The 18,750-nt window shown below is 32.5% G+C and overlaps 1 protein-coding gene across 1 annotated transcript in view; it reads right to left on the reverse strand.

The window, feature by feature from the left end:
- The window catches only part of DNAH9 (dynein axonemal heavy chain 9), a 572,299-nt gene that overhangs the window by 521,821 nt on the left and 31,728 nt on the right, over positions 1 to 18,750 (reverse strand). The window contains exon 6 of the mRNA XM_074264740.1: positions 10,230 to 10,463. Coding sequence (XP_074120841.1) covers positions 10,230 to 10,463 — 234 coding nt within the window. The remainder of the gene's footprint in view (positions 1 to 10,229; positions 10,464 to 18,750) is intronic.

Below are 18,750 nucleotides of genomic sequence, written 5' to 3' on the forward strand. Positions count from 1 at the left end.
ATACAGTTGTCAAGAGTTATATAAGCATCATCTTTCTGTGTAAGGATTGTAAACAGTTTAACTTTATTGAATAATATGATTTTTTTTTTAAATTCCTGTTTACCTTTTAATGCTGCAATTGTCTTGTATTTGAAAATCAAATTTTCCTATTAGATTTGGTCTTTTTATTAAGAAAGTTTGAAAGTTCCCTATTTCATTGAATATCCACCTTTTTTTCCCTGAAAAATTTCCACTGTTTCTGGATAGTTGATTCTTGGTTGTAAAATCCAAACTCTTTTGCCTTCTGGAATCTCATATCCGAAGCCCTTTGATTGTTTAATATAGAATCTGCTAAGTATTGTGTAGTACTGACTGATATTTGATATGTGAATTTTTTCCCCTATATGCTTGCAGTATTTTTTTTCCTTGACCTAGTAATGCTTGAATTTGATTATAATAGTCCTTGGAGTTTTCATTTGATCAGCAAACTCTCTCAATAATTATTTTACTCTCTGGTTACTAAGATATCAGGACAGTTTTTCTTAATCATTTCTTGAAAGATGCCAATCACACTCTTTTTTTATAATGGTTTTCAGGTAGTCTTAAATTCTTATTAAAATTCTTAAATCTTCTCTCCTTCATTTATTTTCCAAGTCAGCTGTTTTTCTCCTATTTTTTTCATGATTTTCATATCTTACCTCTTAGAGTCATTAGCTTCCACTTGCCTAATTCTAATTTTTAAAGAATTATTTTCTTCAACTAGTTTTTGTATTTCCTTTTCCACTTGGTCATTCTATTTGTTAAGGAGTTGTTTTCTTCAGTGGATTTTTTCCTCATTTTTTTCAATTGTATTTTTTAAAGAATTGTTTCCTTCACTCAATTTTTATCTTTCCTTTTCCAAACTGTTGACTCTCTCTTCCATAACTCTCATCTCTTTTCCCAGTTTTTATTCTATTTCACTCATTTGATTTTTAAAATCCTCTTTGAACTCTTCCAAGAAGATTTTTGGAATTCAAGACTAATTCACATTCCCATTTTTAATACAGGAGATTTGACAATGTTGTCCTCTTCTGTATTTGTGCTTTGATCTCCCTGTTGCCACAGTAGTTTTCTATGGTCAGGGATTTTTTCTGTTTTTTTTTTTTATTTTTTAAAGTTGAGCTCTGCTTCTGAGTTACTGAGGGCACTGTCCCAAGCTTCTGGCATTGAGAGCAGGGTCCTAGTCACTGTATTTTCTGCTTTGGCACCTCAGGTGCTTGCCCATTGTACTGGGGTGGCCTGATCTAGTTGTTCCTATTGTGGCCTGGCTTCTAAAGCTGGCAATATGGCTGCTGTATTGGGGCTAGAGGCTTCATAGCTGGCTTGCTGTGCCACTGGTCTACAGAGCCAGGAATTTTGGATATTGGTTTGCTGATCTATGCTGTAACTAAGAGCCTTCCACTGGCTTGATTAGACACTGGGCTACACTTCCCTTTTACTCATGAGACACACCTTTCCTGAAGTTTTTCTAAGTTCACCTGAGCTAGAGGAAATGGTTTGAGTCTGTCTTTTTATGGATTCTGTCACCCTGGCATTCTTTTAAAAGATTGATTTAATGGTTTTGTTTTGTTTTCTTTCTGAGGGAAACTGGGAAGAAAGAGCTCAAGCAACCTCCTGGCTTTTCTCTACCATCTGAATAGCTAACATTTCTAATATAATATTGACTAATATTGGTGATAATAGGTATCCTTGCTTTGCTGATGTTCCTATTGGGAGAGCTTTAAGTTTCATCTCCATGAACGATTAGGAACTATACTCAAAAAGTCATCAAACTGTGCATACCCTTCGATCCAGCAATGTTACTACTGGGCTTATATCCCAAAGAAATTTTAAAGGTCAAGGGATCTGTATGTGTAAGAATGTACTCTTTGTAGTGGCCAGAAACTGGAAACTGAGTGGATGACCATCATTTGGAGAATGGCTGAATAAACTGTGGTATATGAATATTATGGAATATTATTGTTCTGTAAGAAATGACCAACAGCATGATTTCAGAAAGGCCTGGAGAGACTTACATGAACTGATGCTGAGTTAAATGAGCAGGACCAGGAGATCATTCTATACTTCAACAACAATACTATATGATGATCAATTCTGATGGATGTGGCCCTCTTCAAAAATGAGATGAATCAAATCAGTTCCAATAGAGCAGTAATGAATTGAATCAGCTAAACTCAGCAAAAGAACTCTGGGAGATGACTATGAACCACTATATAGAATTCCCAATCCTATTTTTGTCTGCCTGCATTTTGTTATTTCTTTCCCAGGCTAGTGTCATCTCCATGACAGATAAGGCTTGCTTTTTGTTCTAGTCAGCTACTTCTTGTTATTTTAAGAAAGGCTCCATTTATTCCTACTCATTTTAGTGTTTTTAATAGGAATAGACATTGTGTTTTGTCAAAAGATTTTCTGCATCTTTTGAGATCATCATAATATGATATTTGTTATTGTTTGTTTGTTGTAGTCATAGTATATAATCTTTACAACATTGCTATAAACTCCTCACAACTATTTTATTTAAAATGTTTGTACTGGTGTTTATTAGGGGAATTGGTTTACTGTAGTCTTCATCTTTTTTTTTTTTTTCTTTTTTTTGCTCTTCCTGGTTTAGGTATCACAGCCATATTTGTGCCATCAAAAACTTTGGTAGGGTTCTTTATTTCCTTACTTTTTTCAAACACTTTATATAATTATATAATTGTTCCTTTAAGTGTTTGGTTGAATTCACTTATAAATCCATCTAGTATGGAGATTTTTTTTTTCCCTTAGGGAGTCCATTTATGACTTGTTTAATTTTTTTTTCTAAGATATATTTTAAAGTACTTTATTTCCTCTTTTTCTATTAATCTTGGAATTTTTTTTTTACAAATATTCATCCATTTTACTTAGACTGTCATTTTTACTTTTTACTTGCATATAAATGGGCAAAATATTTTCTAATAATTGTTTAAGTTTATTGCTCAAAACTAATTTTTTTCCTTTCCATGATTGCTTCAAGTGAAAATTTTGTTCATTCCACATCATTATTCATTGATATTTAGATTCAAGTTCTCACGGTACATGATTTTGGGTTATTTATTGTGCTTTTTTGCTTTTCAGAATATATTATTTTATTCCTTTCTATAGTTTCTGGTGAAAATTTAATAGTCTGGTTTTACTGTTTTCCTTTTTTATGTTTGGAGGTCTTTCTGGTCTTTTACAGAATTTGTTAAAACCAGTCATTCAACCTTAAAAGCTTGATGTCTTGGAATTGGAAACATATATTGCTATGCTTTCCCTCTCTATCTGGACAATTTCCTTATACTATTTCTTGCTTGATAATTTTCAGATGTTTTGATTTTTTCTGGGAGGCATATGATCCTTAAGTTCTCACTTTATCTATGTTCAAATTAATGCATTTTATTTATAAGATCATATCTTTTATGTCTTTTTCCTTTGTTTTTTATTTTTTATTAATTTTATAATTATAACTTTTTTGACAGTACATATGCATGGGTAATTTTTTACAGCATTATCCCTTGTACTCACTTCTGTTCTGAATTTTCCCCTTCTTCCCTCCACCCTCTCCCCTAGGTGTCAGACAGTCCCATATGTGTTAAATGTGTTATAGTATATCCTAGATACAATATATGTGTGCTGAACCAAATTTCTTGTTGCACAGGAAGAATTAGATTCAGAACATAAAAATAACCTGGGAAGAAAAACAAAAATGCAAACAATTTATACTCATTTCCCAGTGTTCCTTCTCTGCGTATAGCTGATTCTGTCCATCATTGATCAATTGTAATTGAATTAGATCTTCTCTTTGTTGAAGATATCCACTTCCATCAGAATACATCCTCATATAGTATTGTTGTTGAACGGTATAATGATCTCCTGGTTCTGCTCATTTCACTGACATCATGTCTTTAAAAAATTATTATTTTTTGTTTTTCTTTATCCAGATTGTCCATCAATTCATAGTCTTTTGTTCTCTTTTATTTTTGTAGAGAGACTTACCACTGTTTAAGTTTATTTTTTTGCTCTGATAATTATTCTGTGCAAATCATAAATCCTAATATTTGTATTAACAAATTATTAACAAATAATTAACAAATATTAACACATACATACATATATACATATACATACATATATATATATATTAAAAGGTTGGAGCAGAATATATTATACTTCAGCTAAAAGAAAAAAAAAACAGGGCTAAAAATCCTGATCTCAGTCAAAGCAAAAGCCAAAACAAATCAGATTAAAAGAGATTTTAAAAAGAAGCTACATTTTGCTAAAGAGTACCAAAGATAGTGAAGTAATGCTAAGTACATATACACCAAGTGATATAATATACAAATTCTTAGAGAAGTTATAGAAAGAAGTAGATAGTAAAACTATACTAGTGGGGAAACTCAACCTAATTCTCTCAGAAATAGATAATTCTAACCACAAAATAAACATGAAAACAATTAAGGAGATGAATAGAATTGCAGAAAAGTGAGATATGATAGCCCTCTAGAGAAACCTGAATGAGAAGGGAAAGAAATTCAGCAGCACATGGCAATTATACAAAAAATGACCATGTATTAGGGCAGAAAAACCTCACAAAGGCAGAAAGACAGAAATATTAAATGTATCCATTTTAGATTATGATATAATAAAAATTATATGTAATAATTTAATCCTAAGGAATGAGGAGGTCAAACAATAAATCATAGAAAAAATCAATAATTACATTCAAGAGAATGGCAATGATCCAACATACCAAAACTTATGGGATGAAGTCAAAGCAGTTCTAAGAGGAAACTTTATATCACTAAGTGCTTACATGAAAAGAACAAAGAAAGAGGAGATCAAACAACTGGTCATACAACTAAAAAAGCTAAAAAATGAACAAATTTAAAACCCCCAATTAAATACCCAAATCAAGGGAGAGATTAATAAAATTGAAACAATTAAACTAATAAATAAAACTAAGAGCTGATTTGTTGAAAAAATAGATAAGCCTTTGGTTAAGTTGAAAAAAAAAAAAAAGAAAACAACAATAAAAAATGAATGGGATGAATTTACTACTAATAAAGAGGAAATTAAAGCAATAATTAGAAGCCATTTTACCCAACTATATGCCAATAAATCTGACAACTTAAGTGAAATGGATGAATGTTTGTAAAAAGATAAATTGCCCAGAAGAGGAAATAAAATATTTAAGCCCATTTTTGAGAAAGAAATTGAAGAAGCCATTAATGAACCCCTTAAGGAAAAAAAAATCACTAGGGTCAGATGGAATTATCAGTGAATTCAACCAAACATTTAAAGAACAATTAATTCTAATACAGTACAAACTATTTGGGAAAAGAGGCAAAGAAGTCACGCAGTGCACACATCTAATGCAGGAGGAGCCAAAATGGAAAAAGAAAATTATAGCCCAATTTCTCTAATGAATATTGATACAAAAACTTTAAGTAAATATTAACAAAGAGATTATAGAATTTATCACCAAGATAATATATTATAACCAGGTGGGATGTATACCAGTGATGCAGGACTGGTTAAATATTAGGAAAACCATCAATATAATAGACCATATGAATAACAACACTCACAAAAATCACATGATTATATAGCAATCTAATCTTTGACAAACCCAAAGATTCCAACATTAGGGATAAAAATTCATTATTCGGAAAAAACTGTTGGGAAAACTGGAAATTAGTATGGCAGAAATTAGATATGGATCCACACTTAACACCATATACCAAGATAAGATCAAAATGGATCCATGATTTAGGCATAAAGAGGGAGATAATAAATAGATTAGAGGAACAGAGGATAATCTACCTCTCAGACTTGTGGAGGAGGAAGGAATTTATGACCAGAGGAGAACTAGAGATCATTATTGATCACAAAATAGAAGATTTTGATCACATCAAACTAAAAAGTTTCTGTACAAATAATACTAATGCAAACAAGATTAGAAGGGAAGTAACAAATTGGGAAAATATTTTTAAAAACAAAGGTTCTGACAAAGGTCTCATTTCCAAAATATATAGAGAACTGACCATAATTTATAAGAAACCGAACCATTCTCCAATTGATAAATGGTCAAAGGATATGAACAGACAATTCTCAGAGGAAGAAATTGAAACTATATCCACTCACATGAAAGAGTGTTCCAAATCACTACTGATCAGAGAAATGCAAATTAAGACCACTCTGAGATACCACTACACACCTGTCAGATTGGCTAAGATGACAGGAACAAATAATGATAAATGTTGGAGGGGATGTGGGGAAATTGGGACACTAATACATTGCTGGTGGAGTTGCGAAAGAATCCAGCCATTCTGGAGAGCAATCTGGAATTATGCCCAAAAAGTTATCAAACTGTGCATACCCTTTGACCCAGCAGCGCTACTACTGGGATTATATCCCAAAGAAATACTAAAGAGCGGAAAGAGTCATATATGTGCCAAAATGTTTGTGGCAGCTCTTTTTGTTGTAGCTAGAAACTGGAAGATGAATGGATGTCCATCAGTTGGAGAATGGTTGGGTAAATTGTGGTATATGAAGGTTATGGAATATTATTGCTCTGTAAGAAATGACCAGCAGGAGGAATACAGAGAGGCCTGGAGAGACTTAAATCAACTGATGCTGAGTGAAATGAGCAGAACCAGAAGATCACTGTACACTTCAACAACAATACTGTATGAGGATGTATTCTGATGGAAGTGGAAATCTTCAACATAAAGAAGATCCAACTCACTTCCAGTTGATCAATGATGGACAGAGGTAGCTACACCCAGAGAAGAAACACTGGGAAGTGAATGTAAATTGTTAGCACTAATATCTGTCTGCCCAGGTTGCATGTACCTTCGGATTCTAATGTTTATTGTGTAACAAGAAAATGATATTCACACACATGTATTGTACCTAGACTATATTGTAACACATGTAAAATGTATGGGATTGCCTGTCATCGGGGGGAGGGAATAGAGGGAGGGGGGGTAATTTGGAAAAATGAATACAAGGGATAATATTATAAAATATATATATATATATATATATATATATATATAATAAAAAAAATTTAAAAAAAAATCACATGATTATTTCAACATATACATAAAAAGCTTTAGACAAAATACAGCAAACATTCCTATTAAAAACATAATAGAGCATAAGAATAAATGGAGTTTTCTTTAAAATGAGAATCAGTATCTATGTAAAACAATGAATAAGTATTCTATATAATGAGAATAAATTAGAAATATTTCCAATAAGGCTGTGGGTGAAGCAAGGATGTCCATTATTATCATTATTATTTAATGTTGTACTAGCAATAAAAGAAGAAATAAAATTAAAGGAATTAGAATAGGCAATGAGAAAACAAAACTGTCACTTTTTATAGATGATATGATGGTATACTTTGAGAATCCTACAGAATCAACTAAAAGCTAACTAAACGGTTAACTTTAGTGAAGTTGAAGTATATAATATAAAAGCACACAAATCATCAGATTTCTGTATGTTACCAACCAAGTCCTTTAGCAAGAGACAGAATGAGACAATATAATGTAAAAATTATTAAATACTTGGGAGTCTACCAGTCAAGACAAACCCAGGGACTATATGGACATGATTATAAAACTCTTTTCACACAAATACCATCAGATATAATCAAGTGGAAAAAAAATTAGTTGCTCATGGATAGGCCACACTAATATAATAAAAAAGCAATTCTACCTACATTAATTTATATATTCAGTGTCAAAGCCACTTATTAAGCCATACAGGAGCTGTGATCCATATCATATAAGAAGTACTCATACCAAAGAAATATTTGGCCTTTGAGATATTGAAGAAGTGAAAATAATTAACCATAAAGTAGTTATGCTTATGGCTTCAATATCACATTTGCAGCCAAATTTAGGATAAAACCGCAAACTGGGGAAAATTTTATTTTAGTAGTGTTATCTAATTTTAAAAATTCTCATATATGTAAGTCAAGAGAAATGAACAGGCAGTTTTCAATAGAAGAAATAGCATATAGGGGAAAAAGTATATTTAATGAAATAGAGAGTTTTCCTTCTAGAAACACCAGAATTGAAGAGAAAATTTGACATTAAAACACAAGATTTTTTTTAAAAAGCAAGAAAATAAATATGAAAGAAGTTTAAACAAAGGTCTAAATAAAATTAAACTATTTACATTCCCATATGAGAAGATAATACATGTACCCTTCCCCCAGAATTTTATCATTACTATGGCTGTTTGAAGGAATTTAATCAGAAAGAAGGCATGGGTGTAAAGAATTTAACCTTTAAGTAGTTTATATTTTCCCCTGTTTACTTTTCTATTCTTCTCTTGCATCCTGAGTTTGTACATTAGATTTTCTGTTTAATTCCAGTTTTTTTTTTCAATAGAAATGATTGAAAGTCTCTTAATTCATTGAAGATCTATTGCCTCCCCTGAAAGATGATGCTCAATATCACTGGGTAGTTAATTCTTGGGTGTAACCCTAGGTCCTTTGCCTTCTGGAATATGGTATTTCAGGCCCTCTAATCCTTTATTGCAGAAGCTGCCAGATGCTGAGTAATCCTGACTGTTGCTTCTTGATATTTGAATTGTTTTTGTCTGGCAGTTTGCAGTATTTTTTCCTTGAGATTGTAGTTATGTAATTTTGAAACAATGTTCTTTGGGGTTTTCCTTGTGGGATCTCTTTCTGAAGGTGATTGATAGACTCTTTTATGAGTATTCCCTCCTGTTTCTTGAACATCAGGGCAGTTTTCCTTGATGATCTTTGAACAATGCTATCCAAGATCTTTTTTTGTTTATTTTTGGTTGTGGTTTTCAGATAGGCCAATGATTTTTAAATTGTCCTCTTCTGGATCTATTTTCCAGGCTGGCTATTTTTTCAATGAGGTACTTCCCATTTTTTCCCATTTTTTCATTCTTTTCAGTTTGATTGACTTATTCTTGCTGTCTCACAGAGCCATTAGCTTTCATTTGCCCATTCTAGTTTTTAATGCTGTGACTTTCTTCTGTTAGCTTTTGCATAATTTTTTTTTCCATTTGGTTAATTCTACTTTTTAAGGAGTTGTTTTCTTCAATTTTTTCCTTCCTTTTCCAAGCTGTTGACTGTTTCATATGTACTTCTCATTTATTCTCTCTCTCTCTCTCTCTCTCTCTCTCTCTCTCTCTCTCTCTCTCTCTCTCTCTCTCTCTCTCTCTCATTCTCTGTCTTTGCTTCTGTCTTTCTCTCTTGCTCTGTTCTCTGTCTCTGTTTCTGTCTTTCTGTTCATGTCTCTGTCTTTGTCTCTCTGTCTGTGTCTTTGTCCATCTCTGTCTCTCTCCCATACACACACACACACACGTTTGTCCTTTAAAGACTCATTCAGATTCACTCTTCCCTATCCTTTTTGTCGATTTCTAAACAGACCTCTTTATCTCTATCCTTCTCCACACAAATTTATAAATTTATAGTGCTAAGTAGACCTGAAAATCAATTCTAAATACCTCATTTCCCTCATACATTATCATAATTCTGAAATTTGATCCTAAAGCACCCTCTCACTTGTATTTTATTTTCAAGCTGAAAGTCCCAGCTGCAAATTTATACACCTAACCTATCAAATAGCTCTGTTTAAATAGGTAGAATCCAAGGTTCAATCATAGGAAAAGTCTTATACTTTCATATATGTGTGGTATCTAGCCAATGGGGTTTTCTTGGCAAAGAAGATGGAGTGATTTACCATTTATTCTTCATTTTACAGATGAGGAACTCACACAGGATTTAATTGTCTTGTTCAGGGTCAAGCAATTATTAAGTGTATGAGGCCAGAATTCAACTTATGGAAATGTATTCCTAATTCCTGATCCCAAGCATCAATGTTCTATCCATTGAGATACCTAGTTGTCTATACTGGTATATCAGCTGCAATTAAATTTGTCAGCAAGTCAAGAACATATCAAATAAAAGTAACTCCTCTTTCACATATTGTAAATTACTTAACTTTTTCTGTGTTATTAATATTTATATAATATCTATGAAGCTGTTTAGTTGAATTGTGTTTTTATTTTATGATTAAGAATAAATTTATATATTTATTGAGCAGCTACTTACAATTCTCCCAAATAGGAATTACGCGGAAATTATTTTTCTAAAAAGCTTTTCGGATGTGGTATTCTTTCCTTATTTAGCTGGCATGCTGATTAATACTCACCTCTACCATCTTGAGTCTTCTGAGGAAGCCATTCATTTGCATAAAGACCATAGAAGAACTGAAATTCCATTCCCTGACCTCATGGTCCTGCTTGAAGTAAGTTTTAAGATTGTCCCTTCTGTTTTCAAACATCTCCTTGGAAAAGTTTAGGATGTCCATTACCACCTGTATTTTTCTCTGACTCTCTTCTATCTCACCTTTCAGGAGATCTTTTGGGCTAAGATAAATGCATGCCTGTAATGACAAAAGGTAAACACTAAATCACTAGATTGCAAGGACATGATATTTTGTTATATTTGTCTGACATAAATGTGTATAAAATAGTTTTCTACCTTCAACACCACCGCTCACTACAGAAGTAAGGTCTTTAAGCAGGAGGATGAACTAATATTTCTGAAAGGAAAAAGCTGTCTCAATTTTGTCTTTAGTGTTCTCACACAGAAACCTCCAAATAAGTTTTTTTTTTTTTTTTTACAATTTTAATTTTTTTTACTTATTGACTTTTTGCTGAGACAATTGGGGTTACGTGACTTGGCCAGGGTCACATAGCTAGGAAGTGTTTAAGTGTCTGAGAACAGATTTGAACTCAGGTCCTCCTGATTTCAAGGCTGATGCTCTATCCACTATGGCACCTAACTGTGCCTATTACCATTAAAAAAAAGTTTGGTCAGTAAAAATTAATCAACACAAGGAAAAAACCAAATTTTTCTAGAAACTGAACTTGCAAACACTTGATTTTTTTAATTAATAGTTTTTTATTGACAAAACATATGCATGGGTGATTTTTCAATATTGACCCTTGCAAAAACTTCTGTTCCAATTTTTCCCCTCCTTCACTGCACCCCTTCCCCTAGATGGCAGGTAGTTCAATATATGTTAAACATGTCAAAGTATATATTAAATGCAATATATGTATACATAATTATACAGTTATCTTGTTGAACAAGAAAAATTGGATTTAGAAAGAAGGTAAAAATAGCCTGGGAAGTAAAACAAAAAATGCAAGCAAACAACAACAGAAACAATGCAAATGCTATGTTGTGGTCCACACTCATTTACCAATGTTCTTTTGCTGGGTGTAGCTGATTCTGTCCATCACTGATCAATTGGAATTGATTTGGATCTTCTCATTGACAACGATAGCCAATCCATCAGAATTGATCCTTATATAGTATTGTTGTTTGAGTGTATAATGATCTCCTGGTTTTGCTCATCTCACTTCAATGAACATCAGTTCATGTAAGTCTCTCCAAGCCTCTCTGTATTCATCCTGCTGGTCATTTCTTACAGAGCAATAATATTCCATAACCTTCATATACCACAATTTACCCAACCATTCTCCAACTGATGGACATCCATTCATCTTCCAGTTTCTAGCTACAACAAAAAGAGCTGCCACAAACATTTTGCACATATATGTCTCTTTCCGCTTCTTTAGTATTTCTTTGGGATATAAGCCCAGTAGTAGCACTGCTGGATCAAAGGGTATGCACAGTTTGATGACTTTTTGGGAATAATTTCAGATTATTCTCCAGAATGGTTGGATTCTTTCACAACTCCACCAACAATGCATCAGTGTCCCAGTTTTCCCACATTCCCTCCAACATTCATCATCATATTTTCCTGTCATCTTAGCCAATCTGATAGGTGTGTAGTGGTATCTTAGAGTTGTTTTAATTTGCATTTCTCTGATTAATAGTGATTTGGAACACTTTCATATGAATGAAAATAGTTTCAATTTCATCACTTGAAAATTGTCTATTCATATCCTTTGACCATTTATCAATTGGAGAATGGCTTGATTTTTTATAAATTAGAATCAGTCATCTATATATTTTGGAAATGAGGCTTTTACCAGAACCTTTTAAGTGTAAACACTGTTTTCCCAGTTTGTTATTTCTCTTCTAATCTTGTTTGCATTAGTTTTGCTTGTACAAAGGCTTTTTAATTTGATGTAATCAAAATTTTCTATTTTGTGATCAATAATGATATCTAGTTTTTCTTTGGTCACAAATTCCTTCCTCCTCCACAAGTCTGAGAGGTAAACTATCCCATTACTCTAATTTATTTATGATCTTGTTCTTTATGCATAAATAATGGACTCATTTTGATCTTATCTTGGCATGTGATTTTAAGTATGAGTCCATGCCTAATTTCTACCATTCTAATTTCCAGTTTTTACAGCATTTTTTGTCAAATAATGAATTCTTATTCCAAAAGTTGGTATCTTTGGGTTTGTCAAACGCTAGATTGCTATAGTTATTCACTATTTTGTCCTGTGAACCTAACTTATTCCACTGGTCAATTAGAGCATTTCTTAGCCAATACCAAATAGTTTTGGTGACTGCCGCTTTTTAATATATAGTTTAAATTAGGTACAGGTAGGCCACCTTCATTTAATTTTTTTTTTCATTAGTTCCCTTGAAATTCTTGACCTCTTTTTCTTCCAGATGAATTTTGTTATTTTTTCTAGGTCATTAAAATAGTTTCTTGGGAGTCTGATTGGTATAGCACTAAATAAATAGATTAGTTTAGGGAGTACTGTCATCTTTATTTTATATTCGCTCGGCCTATCCAAGAGCACTTAATGTCTTTCCAATTATTTAAATCTGATTTTATTTTTGTGGCAAGTGTTTTATAATTTTGCTCATATAATTCCTGACTTTTCTTTGGTAGATAGATTCCCAAATATTTTATACTATCAACAGTTATTTTGAATGGAATTTCTCTTTGTATCTCTTGCTGTTGGATGTTGTTGGTGATGTATAAAAATGCTGAGGATTATTTGGATTTATTTTGTATCCTTCCACTCTGGTATATGTGGATTATTTCGTATAGCTTTTTAGTAGAATCTCTGGGGTTTTCTAAGTATACCATCATATCATCATGAAAGAGTGATAGTTTGGTTTCCTCATTACCTACTCTAATTCCTTTAATCTCTTTCTCAACTCTTATTGCCAAGGCTAGCATTTCTAATACAATATTGAATAGTAATGGTGATAGTGGGAAACCTTGTTTCACTTCTTGATCTTATTGGGAAAGGTTTCAGTTTATCCCCATTACATATAATGTTTATTGACAGTTTTAAATAGATGCTATTGAGTATTTTAAAGAAAAGTCCACTTATTCCTATACTCTGTAGTGTTTTTAATAGGAATGGATGTTGGATTTTATCAAATACTTTTTATGCATCTACTGAGATGATCATATAAGATTTTTGTTAATTTGTTTATTGAAATAGTCAATTATGTTAATAGTTTTGCTAATATTGAACCAGCCCTGCATTCCTGGTATAATTCCCACTTGGTCATAGTGTATTATCCTGGGGATGACTTTCTGTAATCTTTTGGCTAATATTTTATTTAAGATTTTAGCATTCCTCCTTAATATTCATTAAGGAGATTGGTTTATAATTTTCCTTTTCTGTTTTCAACCTACCTGGTTTAGGTATCAGTACCATGTCTGTGTCATAAAAGGAATTTGGTAGGATTCCTTCAATCCCTATTTTTTCAAATAGTTTATATAACATTGGAGTTAATTGTTCTTTAAATGTTTGGTAGAATTCACATATAAAACCATCTGGTCCTGGGGATTTTTTTTTCTTAGTTAGTTGATTAATAGCTTGTTCTATTTCTTTTTCTAAGATGGGGTGGTTTAACCAACTTACTTCTTCTTCAGTTAATCTGGGCAAGCTATATTTTTGAACTATTCTTCATTTTATTTAAATTATGAAATATATTGGCATAAAGTTGGGCAAAGTAACTCCTAATAATTGCTCTAATTTCCTCTTTATTAGTGGCGAGTTCTCCCTTTTCATTTTTAAGACTAACAATTTGATTTTCCTCTTTCCTTTTTTTAATCAGATTTACTAAGGGTTTGTATATTGTTGGTTTTTTTTCATAGAACTAACTCTGTTTTATTAATTAATTCAATAGTTTTTTTTTTACTTTCAATTTTATTAATCTCTCCTTTTATTTTTAGAATTTCAAGTTTAATGTTTGTCTGGATGGTTTTAATTTGTTTCTTTTCTAACATTTTTAGTTGCAAGCCCAATTCATTGACCTTCTCTTTCTCTATTTTATGCAAGTAGGCCTATAGAGATATAAATTTTCCCCTACCACTTTGGCTGCATCCTACACATTTTGGTATGACATCTCATTATTGTCATTTTCTTGGGTAAAGTTATTAATTATGCCTATAATTTGCCGTTTCTTTAGTATGAGATTATTTAGTTTCCAATTATTTTTTGGTCTATTTTCCCCTGGCCTTTTATTGAATGTAATTTTCATTGCATCGTCATCTGAAAAGGATGCATTCATTATTTTTGCCTTATTGCATTTAAGTTTGAGGTTTTTCTATCCTAATATATGGTCAATTTTTGTATAGGTTCCATGAATTGCTGAGAAGAAAGTGTACTCCTTTCTGTCTTCATTTAGTTTTCTCCAAAGATCTATCATATCACACTTTTCTAGTATTCTATTTAACTCTTTGACTTCTTTCTTATTTATTTTGTGGTTTGATTTATCTAATTCTGAGAGTTCAAGGTTGAGATCTCCCACTAATACAGTTTTGATATCTATTTCTTCTTACAGCTCTCTTAATTTGTCTTTTAAGAATTTAGATGATACACTACTTGGTACATATATGTTTAATATTATTACTGCTCAATTAACTATGTTACCCTTTAGGAAGATATAGTGCCCTTCCTTATCTCTTTTAATTAGATCAATTTTTGCTTTTGCTTGATCTGAGATGAGGATGGCTATCTGTGCTTTTTTGGCTTCACCTGAAGGATAGTAGATTCTGCTCCAACCTTTTACCTTTATTCTGTATGTATCACCCTGAAACAGTGTTTCCTGTAAACAACATATTGTAGGATTCTGGCTTTTAATCCAGTGTTCTCTCTGCTTTCTCTTTATGGGGGAGTTTACCCCTCCCCAGTATTAAACTTGTGAGCACCACTTGCTTTTCACAGTCCTCCCTTTTTAGTATCCCTCCCCCACCTTAGAGTTCCTTCCCCTATTTTACCCCTTTTCCTCACCACAATTTCTGTATTCTCTTCTACTTAGCTTACTCCTTCTCTTTTCACTTTTCCTCTCCCACTTTTCAATGAAGTGGAAGGAGTTTCACCATAAATCGAATATGTGTATATTTTTCTCTTTAAGCCAATTATAATGAGAATATGATACACACTATGTTCATTCCCCTCCAGTCTTTCTGTCAGATATAATAGTTTACCTTTGCCTCTTCATGAGATGTAGTACCACCACTTTACCCTTTTTTCTGGTATAATTTCCTTTCTACCTGTAGTTTCTAGAACAAATTATACACGTGTTCTTTATATATCTTTATGGCAGAAATATAGTTCTCAAGATTTCTTTTTACCTTTTTGGGAATCTCTTGAGTTCTATATTTGGAGATCAAACTTTTTGTTTAGATCTGGTTTTTTCATCAAGAATCGATGGGATTCACTTATTTTGCTGAATGTCCATCTTCTTTCCTGGAAAAAAGATACTCATTTTTTCTGGGTAAGTTGGCTGCACACCAAGTTCCTTAGTCTTTCGGAATATCAAATTCCACGCCCTTGGATCCTTTAATATGGATGCTGATAGATCCTAGGTAATTCTTATTGTGGATCCTCCATATTTGAATTGATTTTTTTCTAGCAGCTTGTAGTATTTTTTCCTTTGTCTGATGGTTCTGGAATTTGGCCACTGTATTTCTTGGTGTTTTGATTTTAGGGTCCCTTTCAGTAGGTAATCGATGAATTCTTTCAATGTCTATTTTACCCTTTGTTTCTAAAACATCTGGGTGGTTCTCTTTGATACTTTCCTGGAAAATAGTGTCCAAGCTATTTTTTTTTCATCATATTTTTCAGGGAGTCCAATAATTCTCAGATTATCTCTCCTGATCTATTTTCCCAGTCTGTTGTCTTCCCAAGAAGTTACTTGACATTTTTTTCCATTGTTTCATTTTTTTGGCTTTGCTTGACTGATTCTTGGTGTCTCTTCAAGTCATTCAATTCTATTTATTAGATTCTGATTTTCAATAAAGTATTTTCTTCACTCACTTTTTAAATATCTTTTTCTAATTGTTCAATTGAGTTTTTAAGTGAGTTGTTTTGTTCTATGGAATTTTTTCCCATTTTGCCAATTTTGTTTTTTAAGGAGTTATTTTCTCTTTCCAATTAATTCCTTCTATTTTTCAGGGAGTTGATTTCTTTTTCTACTCTATATTTTAATGATTTACATGTCTTATCCAAACTCTCTTCCAAAGCTTCCCTTTCCTTTCCCCATTTTTCTTCTAGCTCTCTTCTAAGAGCCTTTTTAATTTCTTCTATGAGAGCCTTATGTGGTGGACCAGATCATATCTATCTTTGGGTTTTTATCTGGAGACAAATTGGTTTTAATCTCCTCCAAGTTTTGAAATCTGTTCTCTTTCAGTATAGAAGCTATCTATAGTTACAGCCTACTTTGCCGTTTTACTCATTTTAACAACAACAATAAAAAAGCTGCAGCTTGCTTTTGGGGCAATGTGGGGTTACCGAGCTTCCTCAACAGACAACAGGAAGTAGCAGTGAAGGAGCAGGGTGGACAGCAATGACTGTGCTGAGATCTGCATCTGTGCTGGGATTAGCTGTTGCATGCTGAGATTATGCTGAGTTCCTCCCAATGCTGGGAGCCTCAGCCTTGAATTACTCTTACTCTTCATCCTTTTTTGCTAAATAAAGGTAGAGAAAATCATGCAACTGTTCTGAGTTCACTACAAATTTATTTTACTTACACACACACACATACACGCACATGCACATGCACAATATACACACAAACCCTACAAAATTCAATAAATATCTTGGAGTTAAACTGCCAAGGTTCACTTAAATTAAATAAAATAAATTGTAAAACATTATAAAGAAGCATGATAATTTTGGAATATGTATAAAAGAATTGCACATTTTAACATATATTGGATAATTTGCCATCTGGGATGGGGGAGGGGAGAGGGAGGGAAAAATTTTGGAACACAAGGTTTTGCAAGGGTAAATGTTGAAAATTATGTGTGCATATTTTTTAAAATAAAAAGCTTTTGCATTTTTTGATTTCCTTCTCAGGTTATTTTTATCTTATGTCTAAGTCTGATTTTTCTTGTGAAGCAAAATAACTATGGATAGGTATACATATATTGCATTTAACATATACTTTAACATATTTAACATATATAGGTCTGCCTGCCATTTAGGGGAGGGAGTGGGGGGAAGGAGGGGAAAAGTTGAAAAAGAGGATTTTGCAAGGATTAGTGCTGAAAAATTACCCATGCATATATCTTGTAAATAAAAACATATAATAAAAAATAAAATAAAATAAAAAGCTTTAATTAAAAAAAAAGAATAAAATCACTAGCCCTTTAAAATATTACAAAAAATAGAGAAGAAAATTAAATTTAAAAATAAATTTATGTTAGACAATTTCAATGGGGCTCTCCACTACTACTGGTCAATCACTCTATATCTGTTTTATCAACTTCTGCCACCATCTCCTTCTTCCTCCCTGATCCCATCCCATCTTATCTCCTTTAACAGATTGCCCTCTAAGTCACTTTCACACTTTCATTTATTTTAAATCTCTCCCTCTTTACTAGCTCATTCCTTACTACCTACAAATATTCCCATGTCTCCCTCAATGTGAAATAACATAATGAAAAAAACCCCAACAAAATAAACTCATCTAATCTTTCTACCCCTGCTAACCTATATCTCTTCCATTCTTTCTAGCTAAACTCCTTATAAAGATTATGTACAGAAGTAGCTTCTGCTTACTCTTCTCAGTCTCTTCCTAACCTTTTATAATCCAGCTTCCAATTTTATCATCCACTGAAACTGCTCTCTCAAAAATTTTCAGTTATCTTTTCATTGCTAAATCAAATGGCCTTTCCTCAATTCTCATTCTATTTGCCCTCCTGAAGCTGCTGGTACTATTAATCACTCTACCTTCTTTGTTACTCTTTTCTCTCCAGGTTTTCAAGAGATCATTTTCTTCTTATTTTCTTCCTACTAATGTATCTGGTCACTCCTTCTTATTTGCTGGATCTTCCTCAGACTATGGCTTCTAAACATGGGTATACCTCAGTTCTGTCTTGGGCCCTTTTCCCTTCTTCTTCATTTTATAGAGGAAAAAAATCAAGGCCAGGAAGCTTAGTGGCTTTTTCAACAAACATCACAAAAGTTATGAGAGAGGTGGAATTCAAAAACAGTTCCTCTGATTCCAAATTCATTATCTTTTCTATTCTATCATGATAGAATTATGTAATTTGAGAGAAAAATGACATTTTTGTTACTCTAAGTCATCATATTCTTGAATTTAATGAACTGATATGATCATGATAATTATCTTAAATGGTATGTCCTGAAAGTACTCAGCAGGGACATTCCCAGAAACCCAGCATGTCTTAACAATAGGGAAGATAAGACTGAAGTGAGTGGGAGGAATAACTTAAGCCACTGTATCAACAGTCATTGTGAGAG

This window comes from Sminthopsis crassicaudata, chromosome 4 (assembly GCF_048593235.1).
Source record: "Sminthopsis crassicaudata isolate SCR6 chromosome 4, ASM4859323v1, whole genome shotgun sequence".
Taxonomy (NCBI): domain Eukaryota; kingdom Metazoa; phylum Chordata; class Mammalia; order Dasyuromorphia; family Dasyuridae; genus Sminthopsis; species Sminthopsis crassicaudata.